Source organism: Pristis pectinata, chromosome 11 (genome assembly GCF_009764475.1).
Source record: "Pristis pectinata isolate sPriPec2 chromosome 11, sPriPec2.1.pri, whole genome shotgun sequence".
Taxonomy (NCBI): Eukaryota; Metazoa; Chordata; class Chondrichthyes; order Rhinopristiformes; family Pristidae; genus Pristis; species Pristis pectinata.
Window position 1 is genome coordinate 3548470 of NC_067415.1, and position 13131 is coordinate 3561600.

Genomic DNA, 13131 nt, shown 5'->3' on the forward strand with positions numbered 1-13131 from the left:
ACAGAAGGGATTAGCTTAATTAGGTATCATTAACTTAATTTGTTTGGTACAACATCATGAGCCAAAGTGCCTGTTCCTGTGCTGTCCTATTTTGTGCTCTATGTTCTATTTGCCTGCACCTGGTCTGTATCCCTCTGTTCCCTGCCTGCTCATCTGTCTATCTGAATATCTCTTATATGTTGATATTGTATCTACTTCCTACTCCACTCCTGGCAGCCTGTTCCAGTAACCTACCATCCTCTGGGTAAAAATCCAGTAATGTAAATCTCCTTTCAACTTTGCCCCTCTCACCTGAAAGCTATGCCCTCTAGTATTTGACATTTCTACCCTGGGTAAAAGATTCTGACGCTCCACCCTATCTATGCCTCTCATATCCTCTATCAGGTCGCCCGTCAGCCTCCGATGTTCCAGAAAAAAGAATCCAAGTTTTCAACCTCTCCTTATAGCTCTCCTTACATTGGTAAGACCTCACTTGGAGTACTGTGTGCAGTTTTGGGCTCCTTATTTAAGAAAGGATGTGCTGACGTTGGAGAGGGTTCAGAGAAGACCCTCCAGGAATGAGAGGGTTAACATATGAGGAACGTTTGACGGCTCTTGGGCTGTACTCCTTGGAGTTCAGAAGAATGACAGGGGACCTCACAGAAACATTTCGAATGTTAAAAGGCCTGGACAGAGTAGATGCGGCAAAGTTGTTTCCCATGGTAGGGGAGTCTAGTACAAGAGGGCATGACTTCAGGATTGAAAGGCGCCCATTCAGAACAGAGATGCGGAGAAATTTCTTTAGCCAGAGAGTGGTGAATCTGTGGAATTTGTTGCTACGGGTGGCTGTGGAGGCAAAGTCATTGTGTGTATTTAAGGCAGAGATTGATAGGTACCTGAGTAGCCAGGGCATCAAAGGTTATCGTGAGAAGACAGGGGAGTGGGGCTAAATGGGAGAATGGATCAGCTCATGATAGAATGGCGGAGCAGACTCGATGGGCCAAATGGCCGACTTCTGCTCCTTTGTCTTATGGCCTCATAGCTAATACACTCTAAACTTTTAAAAGACGCTTGGACAGGTACACGGATAGGAAAGGTTTAGAGGGACATGGGCCAAACACTGACAAAAGGGACATCCTTGAATGGGCATTTGGTCGGCATGGGCCAGTTGGGCCAAAGGGCCTGTTTCCATGCTGTATAAATCTATCACTCTATAATTCACTTATGCTGGAGCTTGTTCCAACTGTGAAATGTTATGTTTTCATAGACCATAAAGTTCACATACATTTCTACAAAGATAGTATTATAAATCACCGATCATGCCTTAAATGGGTATGGAATGAAAATACGGGTCTCACACTAAAGGCACGACATTAGGGAGGGTTTAGAGTTGGAGAGTTATTCATTCGAGTCCGCATTGACCACCTACCAAGCATTACACTAATCCCGCACTAATCCCATTTAATTCTGTCCACATTCCCGTCAACTGCTCCCAGGTTCTACCCCTCACCCACACACCAGGGACAATTTACAGTGGCCAATTAACCCACCAACCCACATGTCTTAGGGATGTGGGAGGAAACCGGAGCACCCGGGGGAAACCCACGCAGACACAAGGAGAACGTGCAAACTCCACACGCAGACAGCACCAGAGGTCGGGATCGAACCCAGGTCACTGATGCTTTGAGGGAGGAGCTCTACTTGCTAGAGAGGTCCCAGGGACAAAGGACTTCAGATTCAATGGCCTTTGACCCCTCCGCCAACGGGGACAGTCTCTCTCTATCCGTATCCTTCCCAATATTAAATCCCTGTATCAGACCTCCTCACAACCTCCTCTGTTCCCAGGAGAACAACCCCAGCTTGTCCATCCATCCACAGAACTGTCCCTCACCCCTGGAATCGTTTTGGGAAATCTCTTCTGCACCCTCTCCAAAGTGTCACATCTTCCCCAAAGTGTGGCCCACAACTGGATACGGTCCTCCGGCTGTGGCCCACAACCAGACACGGTCCTCCGGCTGTGGCCCACAACCGGACACGGTCCTCCGGCTGTGGCCCACAACCGGACACGGTCCTCCGGCTGTGGCCCAACCAGTGTTTACAAAGGTTCACCATGACTTCATAATGACTCTGCGGCTCTGTTAATAAAGCCCAGGATCCTGTGAGCTTTTCTTTAACCTCTTTCACATTCTACCCTGCCACATTCAACGTCATGCACATATATCCCCAGATCTCTGTTTCGCTGTGTCCCTTTTGCAACTTCACCTTCCATATTTGTAGATTTGTTAATTTAAGCTCAAATTGAGTTCCCTCGGGGCCATTTGAACTTTGTTGGTCATTAGTGAAGTTCTCTGGATTTCTACCTTGGTAATGTAACTACACTGGTTCCATAAAAAGTGCTGGAGGAACTCAGCAGGTCAGGCAGCATCCATGGAGGGAAATAAACAGTCGACGTTTCAGGCTGAGACCCTTCATCAGGACTGGAAAGGAAGAGGGTCGAGGGTGTCATTTATTGCATCTGGTGCTCCCAGTGCAGCCTCCTGTATGTCAGTGAGGCCTGACGCAGATTGGACGACCACTTCATCGAGCGCCTTCGCTCCATCCGCCACAACAGCCGGGACCTCCCGTTAGCCACCCACTTCAATTCCACATCCCACTCCCACTCTGACATGTCTGTCCACGGCCTCCTCTACTGCCACGTTGAGGCCAGGCGCAGGATGGAGGAAAAACACCTCGTATTCCACCTTGGGAGTCTCCAACCTTAACATCGATTTCTCTAATTTCCGGTAACCCCTCCCCTTCTTTGTCTCCCCACCACTCCTTTGTCTTCCCTTATTCCTGTGGCTCCCTCCCCTGCCTTGATGACCTGCCCATCTCCTCTCCTCCCCTCCCCCATCCGTTATTCCATGGTCCACTGTCCTCTCCTACCGGATTCCTTCTTCTTCAGCCCTTGGCCTCTTCTACCCATCACCTCTCAGCTTATTACATCTTCTCCCCCTCCCCCACCCACCTACCTTCCCCCTCTCACCTGGACTCACCTGTCCCCTGCCTGCGTGCGCTCCTCCCCCTCCCCCCACCTTCTTATTCTGGCTTCTGCCCTCTTCCTCTCCAGTCCTGATGAAGGGTCTCGGCTCGAAATGTCAATTGTTTATTTCCCTCCACGGATGCTGCCCGACCCGCTGAGTTCCTCCAGCACTCTTTGTGTGTTGCTCCAGATTCCAGCATCTGCAGAATCTCTTGTGTCTACACTGTTACCATGAAGGGTAGGCCAAGGTCCAGGAATGTCCTCCAGAACCTCCACCACCAACTCCCGCGCCCCCCCCCCCCGAAGTCTCACTGCGCACCCTCGACACCTACCTCATTGAGGGAGGAGAGCATCCCCGAGTTCTGGCTAGTCATCCCAAATCGCTTCTCAACGGTTGAAATGATGCTCTTCATGTACCCAGACACCAGGAGTTGGGAAAACTGCAGGAGTCCATGGCACAGGACGAAAAACTGAAGCAGGAATGAAGACAAAGAGGTGTAGTGTATGTTAGAAACATCCTGCTCGCCCTACACCACCCAAACCCTTGTGGGCAGGCCGCATCTTCTCAGACACCTAAGAAAGTATGTATGGTCTTGATCGCCACATCAGTGTGGAGGGACCAGGTGAGTTGCTGGTGATATGGATGCCAAGAGCAAAGTGAAGAGGTTTAAGTTGGGGGGGTGGGTGAGGTGGGGGGGGGGTGGATGTTATGTTTGTTCTTCATCAAGAGACAAACTTCGTGTGGGCTTAACATCTGAGCATTTTATTAACCAACACCAGACTGGCTTGCTTTCCCTCCCTTTTTACAGCCACTTCCTCTTCTCTCGTGTGACCCCTTGCATTGCCTACTGGGAACTGTAGTTCTTTATTATAACTACATAATAACACAGGAATTCCAGAGCTTGGGACTGGGCATGGGTGCCATTGAATGACAGAAATTGGGTGTGTACAAACGGCCAGAAGTCTCTGAGGGGTGATGGAGGTGGAGGAGATGTGGAGGGAGCCGAAACCGCAGATTGGATTTGGAAAATAAGGAATGTTGAACCTCAAGCCAGGAGCTTCTGTCAGAAGTGGGAGGAGGGGGTGATTTGGGAACAGGAGTTGGGAACGGGATGTGATGGGGGTGTGAATTAACACGTGGTCCAGCAGCCAGTCAGCCTCCTCTACACAAGTACCCAGCTACACAGAGCCAGGTGTGGATGGGAGTTCCCTGGTAGAACCAGGCGTGGTAGGTTTGTTCACCGAGTGATCCAACCAGCAGAATGGATTCATTAAATATCTCAGATGCACTGCACACACCTAAATTAAAGGATAGAGGCAGCAGAGCTTGGGAGAACTGAACAGGAAGAGCAGCCCAGGGCAGTGCTGCCATGTGACATCCCGACTCACCTTTATGCTGTTGAAAGGGTTGGTAGTGCATCTCCGGGGCTTCTCCCCTTGGGTGAACTTGGATACAACAGCTGGAGGTCCCGTAATCCCCATCCTGGAAGCTGAGTCACTCTGGCCCCTGGAGGTGGGGAGGGGAGAGACAGACGGTGGGAGACGGGGGGGAGGAGAGAGAGGGGGAGGAGAGAGAGGGGGGAGGAGAGAGGGGGGAGGAGAGGGAGGCGGGGGAGAGAGAGGCGGGGGAGAGAGAGGTGGAGAGGAGAGGGGGGAGGAGAGAGGCGGGGAGGAGAGGGGGGGAGGAGAGGGGGGAGGAGAGAGAGGGGGAGGAGAGAGAGGCGGGGGAGGAGAGAGAGGCGGGGGAGAGAGAGGCAGGGAGGGAGAGGCGGGGAGGGAGAGGCGGGGAGAGAGAGAAGGGGTAGAAAGACAATGAGGGTCAACATGTTTAAGAAAATATTCTGCCAAATCAAACCAAGGCTTTACTTGCCATAACGTCCTGCATCAACACAAGTCATTGGAACTTTTTTTAACTGGACCTGTACACCAGCCTACACTCAATGCTTCAGCCTTGCACAGGAACTTGGATAATATCCACTTACACGTTTCATTAAAAAGTGAGGCACAAGAATTAGGAAGAGGACACATTCAGTGCCCAAGCCTCCTTCACCTTACAATGACCTGCAGATCTGACACGGTACGTTATCAACTGAAGCACAGGAAGAGTTCACTGGCTGTAAAGTCCCTCTGGCTAAACGCACACACACACGTGCCAAGGATGCATTGTGGGTGTATTAGAAACATGGAAACATTGTAGGAAGCCATTTGGCCCCTCGAACTGCTGCCCATTCAATGCAATCTTGGCTTTTGTGATACCATGTTCCATGCTCTTTCCATACCCCTTGCTGCCCTTTCTGTCAAGGAATCTACCTCCTGCTTCAATAAACTCAGTGACTTGGCCTCCACAGCCCTCCAGCATAGAGAGATCCCCAGGTTCACCTCCACCTCAATGAAGAAATCTCTCCTCATCTCAGTCCTAAGTGTCCTACCCCATATCCTGCAACTGTGACTGTGGTTCTAGACATCTCAGTCCAAGGAAAGATCTTCCTTACACCCGATCTATCTAACCCTGTCAGAAGTTGGTACATTTCAATAAATATCCTCTCACTGTTCCAGTGAATGCAGGCCTGGTCAATCCAACCTCTACTAATACAAGCAAATAAACAAACTGCTGGAGGAACTCAGCAGGTCAGGCAGCATCTGTGGAGGCAGAGGGATGGTCGAGGTTTTGGGTTGAGACTGAGAGAGTAGAGGGGAGATAGCCAGTATAAAGGTGTGAGAGGGAGGGGTGAGGCGGGGGCCAGTAGGTGATAGGTGGATCCTGGTGAGGTGGGCGGATGATAGGCAGATGGAGCCCGATGGGGGACGGGACAGGAAGGTTAGGCCAAGGGAGAAGAAACACGGGTGGATAGGTGTGTGAGTGATGGACAGATCGAAGAAGGAAAGGCGATAAAAGGAAGGGAACGCCTTAGTGGGCTGGTGGGAGTGGGAAAGGAACACAAGGGGATGGGTTCCCTGAAGCAGGTTTAGGTTTAGAGGGATATTGACCAAATGTGGGCGAGTGGGACTAGCACGCATAGGCATCTTGGTTGGGAAGATGTCTATCCGAGGGCCTGTTTCCGTGCTGTATAACTCTATGACTCCAAGTTGGAAAATTCAATGTTTGTACCATTGGGTTATAGATGCATCTGGATGGAAAGGTTTAGAGGGCTAAGGGCCAAACGGACACAAATGGGACTAGCTTAGATGGGAATCTTGGTTGGCATGGACTGGTTGGGCTGAAGGGCCTGTTGCCGTGCTCTATGACTTTGGCAACTCATTCCATATACGGATCACCCACTGGGTGGAAAAGTTTCCCTTGGGTTCGTGTTAGTTCTTGATTCCCCAACCCCAGGAAAAAGACTGTGTGCATTCAACCTACCTATGCCCTGTGTATTCACCCTTGGGCTGTAGACTACCCAAGTGGAAAATGAGTCTCTTGTGTCTCCTTTCCTCGTACAACATTCCTCCTATCCCAGGAATTAGTTTGGTGAACATTCACTGCATTCCTTCCATGGCAGGTACGTTCTTACTTGGGTTCGGAGCCCATGACGGCGCACAATGCCCCAGCTGTGGTCTAACCAAGCACTGTTTAATTGTAGTGAAACATCCTTGCTCAAACCCTCTGGTAATGAAAGTCAAAATACCATTTGCTTTCTTAATTGCTTGGTAAACTTGCTTGTTTGCTTTCAGTGATTGGTGTGTAAAGACACAGGTCCCTTTGTACATCAACATTTCCCAATCTACCACCATTTGAGTAATACTCTTTCTATTTTTCCTTTACATTTATCCACATTACACTCCGTCTGTCGCTCAACTTGTCTAAATCACCTTGAAGTCTCTTTGCATCTTCCTCGCAACGTACAATCCCACCCAATTTAGTGTCATTGGCAAACTTAGAAACATTACATTTGGTTCCCTCATCCAATAGAGGGTGTGAAGAAGCCCAAGCACTGATCCCTGCAGTAAGCCACCACTCAATGAGGATGTCTCATTCATTGCCCTTCTTTGCTTCCTGTCTGTCAATCAATTTTCAATCCGTGGGAGTAGAGTCATAGAGTTGTACAGTTCAGTCACAGGCCCTTCAACCCAGCAGGTTTCTGCCAACTATCATGCTTATCTATACTAATCTCTCTTGCCTACATTAATCCCTCATTTACCTGTCCAGATGCCTTTTAAATGTTGCTACTGTTCCTGCCTCTACCACATGCTCTGGCAGCTCATTCAAGACACCAACTGTTAGTTGTGTGAAAAATTTACCCTTTAGATCCCCTTTAAACCTCTTTTGAATTGATATTGGTTTATTATTGTCACTTGTACCTAGGTACAGTGAAAAACTTGTCTTGCATACGGTTCGTACAGATCAATTCATTACACAGTGCATTGAGGTAGTACAGGGTAAAAACAATAACAGAATACAGAGTAAAGTGTCCCAGCTACAGAGGAAGTGCAGTGCAGGTAGACAATAAGGTGCAAGGTCAAACAAGGTAGATTGTGAGGTCAAGAGTCCAGCTCATCATGTAAGGGAACCGTTCAATAGTCTTACCACAGTGGGATAGAAGCTGTCCTTGAGCCTGGTGGTATGTGCCCTCAAGCTCCTGTATCTTCTGCCTGATGGGAGAGGGGAGAAGAGAGAATATCCAGGGTGGGTGGGGTCTTTGATTATACTGGCTGCTTTACCGAGGCAGCGAGAGGTATAGACAGAGTCCGTGGAGGGGAGGCTGGTGTCCGTGATGTGCTGGGCTGTGTCCACAGTTTCTTCCTGTCCCGGACAGAGCAGTTGCCGCAAGAGAGACGTTATTATCTTCCCTCTCACCTTAAACCTCCAAACTCGCATGCTTTACTTACGTACACTAATCTCTCATAGAGTTATCGAGTCATACAGCAGGGAAACAGACCCTTTGGCCCAACTCGTCCATGTCGACTCTGTTCTCTGGAGAGCTGGTCTCATCTGCCTGCATTTGGCCCACAGCCCTCTAAACCTCTCCTATCCATGGACTTATCTAGATGGCTTTTAAACGTTGCTAATGTGCTCGCCTCAACCACTATTTCTGGCAGCTCATTCCAAATACGCACCACTCTCTGTGTGAAGAAGCTGCCCCTGATGTCCCTTTTAAATCTCTCGCCCCTGATCTTAAACCCACGCCCTCTTGTTTTTAGCTCCCCCTCCCTGGGAAAAAGACTGTGCCCTTTCACCCTGTCTATACCCCTCATGATCTTATACACCTCTATCAGGTCACCCCTCAATCTCCTACGTTCCAGGGAATAAAGTCCTAGTCTACACAACCTCTCCTTGTAACTCAGGCCCCCAAGTCCAGGCAACATCCTGGTAAATCTTTTTTGCACTTTTTCTAGTTTAATAACGTTTTTCCTATCACAGGGTGACCAGAACTGTACACAGTACTCCAAGTGTGGCCTCACCAATGTCTTATATAACTGCAGCATAACTTCCCAACTCCTACATTCAATGTCCTGACTGATGAAGGCCAGTGTGCCAAACGCCTTCTTCACCACCTTATCTACCTGGGACGCTGCTTTCAGCGAACTATGCACTTGCACTCCAAGGTCCCTCTGTTCCACAATGCTCCCCAGGGCCCTACCATTCACGGGATGTCCTACCTATATGGGGCATTATCAAAAGGCTTTCTGAAGATCTGATGTGCCCTCATCCATTCAAAGAGTTGTATCTTCGAGAAACTCCAGTAGGTTTGTTAAATGCAATTTCCTTTCGTAAACCTGTGCTAAATCAGCTGCAAGAACAAACGATCAGCATCGGTGCTGTCTTGCTGTAACTTTCAATATTCCTCACCCACAAACCTTGAATTTTCCATTTAGAGTCACAGTCATACAGACCTAACTTGTCCAATCAAGTTGCCTACCTGAGCCAGTCCCGTTTGCCTGCATTTGGCCGATATCCCTCTAAAACTTTCCTATCCATGTACCCGTCCATGTCGTAATTGTACCCACCCCTACCACTTCCTCTGGCAGCTCGTTCTATATTCTCACTATCCTCTGTGTGAAAAGGTTGCCCCTCGGATCCCCTTTAAGTCCTTCCTCTCTCATTTTAAACCTCTACCCTCTAGTTTTAGACTCCCCTACCCTGGGGAAAAGACATCACTATTCACCTTACCCATTCCCCCTCACGGTTTTATAAGGTCACCCCCTCAGCCTGCTATGCTCCAGAAAAAAGTAGTCCCAGCCTGTCCTGTCCCTCCTTGCAACTCAAACCCTCCAGTCTCGGTAACATTTTTGTGAATCTTTTTTGCACCCATTCCAGTCTAATGACATCCTTCCTATAGCTGGGTGACCAGAACTGCACACAGTACTCCAAGTGTGGCCTTACCAACGTCTTGTACAGCTGTGACTTGATACAGATTTGATCCCAGTTTCTGGGACAGAATCTCCGGTATGTGCCTGCTGACGTCACTGCTGTATTCTCAGCCTCTTTCCTGATCTCCTGACTGAATCTTGATACCGGTCTTATAATCTTTGAAGTTGTGGGCATGCTGTGTTGGTGCCGGAAGCGTGGCGACACTTGCGGGCTGCCCCCAGAACACTCTACGCAAAAGATGCATTTCACTGTGTGTTTCGATGTACATGTGACTAATAAAGAAATCTTATCCTATACTTCACAAGCAGACAAGCCCTCACCAGAATGAGGAGCTGACGTCTCCTTTCTACAGAAAGATGGAAGATCTTCCTGCATCTTAAAACCAACGTTATCTCCCTTCCCCAGTTCTGGCAAAGGGTCTTTGACCTGAAACGTTAAATCTCCTTCTCTCTTCACAGATGCTGCCTGACCTGCTGAGTGTTTCCAACATTTTTTTGTTTTTGTATCTATCAACTGCCTCAGGCTAATGGTTAGAATTACAATTTAGATTTCTCCTTCCAGTTTCCCAAGACTGACTTGTGGTTTAGTTTGATTCCAAACTCCAGTCACAATAGACCATCAATAAGCTTCACCAGTGACTCAAATGGACCCACCCTCAACAATAATGAACTCAGTCCCTCCTGAGTATGTGAATGATAGAGAGACAGAGAGAGAGAGACAGAGAGACAGAGACAGAGAGAGAGCATGATGGTGGGGAGAGAGTAAGAAAGAGCAAAGTGAGAGTGGGAGAGATCAGGGGGAGAGAGTGAGGGAGAGAGGGGAGAATGAGAGTGAGAGAGTGAGGGGGGAGAAAGAATGAGAGAGTGGGGGGCAGAAGAGAGAGTGAGAAACAGGAGGGGAGAGAGACTGAGAGTGAGGGGGGAGTGAGAGAGTTGAGGGGAAGAGAGTGATAGAGAACTGGGGATGGGAGAGAGAGCGAGAGAGAGAGTGATAGGGAGAGAGAGTGAGAGAGAGGGTGATAGGGAGAGAGATGGATGGAGTCAGTGTGAGAGCAATAGGGAGAGAGAGAAATCAAGGAGGGAGAGTGAGAGATTTTGGGGGAGTGAGAGAGAGAGACATGGGGAGAGTGTGAGAGAAGAGGAGAGGGGGAGAGTGAGAGAGGAGAGGAGGGAGTAAGAGAGAGAGCAAGGGGGGGAGAGTGAGAGAGGATGAAGGGAGAGAGATGGAGTGAGGGGGAGAAGTGACAGACAGACCAGGGGAGAGGGAGAAAGAGCAAGGGGGCGGAGAGGGACGGAGAGAGAGATAGGGAGTGAAGGGAGAGGGTGAGGGGGGTAGACACAACATTTACACATTAATGCCCTTGAGAAGGTGGTAGTGAGTCCCCTCCTCGAACCACTGCAGTCCTGAGTGTAGAAGCAACAGTACGACTGGGATCTTCCTGGGCCACATCAGAGAGCAGTCAAGGGTCCACCACATTGGTGGGGCTGGTGAGACACATAGGTCAGACCCAGTAAGGACGGTAGTCAGTAATGAAGGACATTAGTGAACGACCGGTAGTTCTGTAGCATAGACACTGCTGCAATGCAGGAAACACAGAGGCCAATCTTCACACAGCAAGATCCCAGAAATAACAAGTAATAATCAGGTGATGCAGTCGAGGGTTTGAACGTTGGGTGGGACTCCTTCTGATACGGCCGCATTATGGGATCTTTTAGAGAGGTTAGGGGAAACTAGTTTTAGAGGACACAGATTTAAGGTGAGAGGGGAAAGATTTAAAGGGCAACTTTTTAAGGGTGGTGGGTATATGGAACGAGCTGCCAGAGGAAGTGGTAGAGGTGGGTACAATTACAGTGCTCAATTTGGACAGGTACATGGATAGGAATGGTTTAGAGGGATAAGGGCCAAACGCAGGCAAATGGGACTAGCTCAGGTAGACATCTTGGTTGGCATGGACGAGTTGGGCCTGTTTCTGTGCTGTTTAAAGTTTGTAGGTTTAAGGTTAGAGGAAGGAGGTTTTAGGTTAGAGGAAGGAGATTTAAAGGGGAACTGAGGGTACGTTTTTTTTACTCAGAGAGGGGTTGATACCTGGAGCATGCTGCCAGAGGAGATGGTGGAATCAGATACAGTGGCTGTGTACAAGAGACATTTAGACAGACACTTAAATAGGCAAGGCATAGAAGGATATGGTCCTAATGTGGGCAAATGGGATACAAGAGGCTGCAGATGCTGGAATCTGGAACAACAAGCAATCTGCTGGTGGAACTCATGGGTCAGGCAGCATCTGTTGGGGGGGGGTGGTGGGGGGGGGGGAAGGAAACGTTGATGTTTTGCATCTAAAACATCCTGATGCAGGGCTTCAACCTGAAATGTCAACGGTTCCTTCTCCCACCCCACAGATGCTGCTTGACCTGCTGAGCTCCTCCAGAAGATTGTTTGTTGCTCTGGTATGGGTGGTGTGGGCAGCAGGGCCCGTTTCTATGACTCTTATTTAAAAGAAAATTAAAGAGAAAACGAGTAAGGATAAAGGTGACAAAGGAATGAGTCAAAATTTAATTCACCCTCCACATTGATTAAACCAAGTGTTAATCACTGCACACAATTCAAGAATATGACAGGGCCTAAACTAAAATGGAAAATACTGGAATCCAAGCCAGTCAAACAGCAGAAACTGGTTTCTTTACGCACAGACGCTGCCTGACCTGTTGAGTGTTTCCCGCATTTTCAGTTTTTGTTTCAGATTTCCAGCATCTGCAGGGGTTTTTTAAATATATTTTTTCTCCCTCAGAAACTGGTTTCTCTTTCCACAGATGCGGGCTAACCTGTTGAATTCCTCCAGTATCTTCTGTTCTTGTTTCAGATTCCGGGATCTGCAGTTTTCTTTATATTAAAGGTTCATTCAGTCCCTTGAACCCATTTTGCCTTTCACCCAGAAATTACTTATTTTAATTCTGGAGGCTGCGATTTAGCCCATTGACAGTTCCCATCAGATTTGACTCACCAATCCCCTCCCCCTCTCCTTACTTCCTTGTAAATTGCTAGATATAAATTGGTAAATTGGTTTATTATTGTCACACATACCAAGGCACAGTGGAAAACTTTGTTTTGCATGCCATCCATACAGATCATTTCATCACACAGTGCATTGAGGTAGTACAGGGGAAAACAATAACAGGATGTAGAATAAAGTGTTACAGTTACAGAGAAAGTGCAGTGCAGGCAGACTATAAGGTGCAAGGTCATAACGAGGTAGATTGTGAGGTCAAGAGTCCATTTTATCATACTGGGGAACCATCCTATAGTCTTATAACAGCAGGATAGAAGCTGTCCCTGAGCCTGGTGGTACGTGCTTTCAGGCTTTTGTATCTTCTGCCTGATGGGGGGTTGGGGGGGGAACAGTGGTGGGGTGGAGAAGAGAGAATGTCCGGGGTGGGAGGGGTCTTTGATTATGCTGGGTGCTTTACCGAGGCAGCGAGAAATGTAGACAGAGTCCATGTAGGGGAGGCTGGTTTCCGTGATGTGCTGAGCTGTGTCCACAACTCTCTGCAGTTTCTTGCAGGCACGGGCAGAGCAGTTGCCGTACCAAGCTGTGATGCATCCGGATAGGATACTTTCTATGGTGCATCGATAAAAATTGGTGAGCGTCAAAGGGGACATGCCAAATTTCTTTAGCCTCCTGAGGAAGTAGAGGCGCTGGTGAGCTTTCTTGGCCGTGGCATCTCGGTGGTGGGAGCAGAACAGGCTATTGGTGATGTTCACTCCTAGGAGCTAGAAGCTCTCAACCCTCTCGTAGGAGGGAACTAGAAACTTTCCAAGTGCCTCC

The 13131-nt window shown here is 48.7% G+C and overlaps 1 protein-coding gene across 4 annotated transcripts in view; it reads right to left on the reverse strand.

Moving 5' to 3' along the window:
- The window catches only part of slco2b1 (solute carrier organic anion transporter family, member 2B1), an 84114-nt gene that overhangs the window by 43063 nt on the left and 27920 nt on the right, over nt 1-13131 (reverse strand). For 3 of the 4 annotated variants that reach the window (XM_052025687.1, XM_052025686.1, XM_052025689.1), the window contains 2 exons: nt 4391-4508; nt 3334-3471 (listed from right to left, as the gene is read on the reverse strand). In XM_052025687.1, the coding sequence (XP_051881647.1) occupies nt 3334-3471; nt 4391-4483 (231 nt within the window). In that variant the 5' untranslated portion in view covers nt 4484-4508. Of the gene's footprint in view, nt 1-3333; nt 3472-4390; nt 4509-7526; nt 7592-13131 lie in introns of all 4 variants that reach the window. The other variant, XM_052025688.1, reaches the window with a different exon arrangement.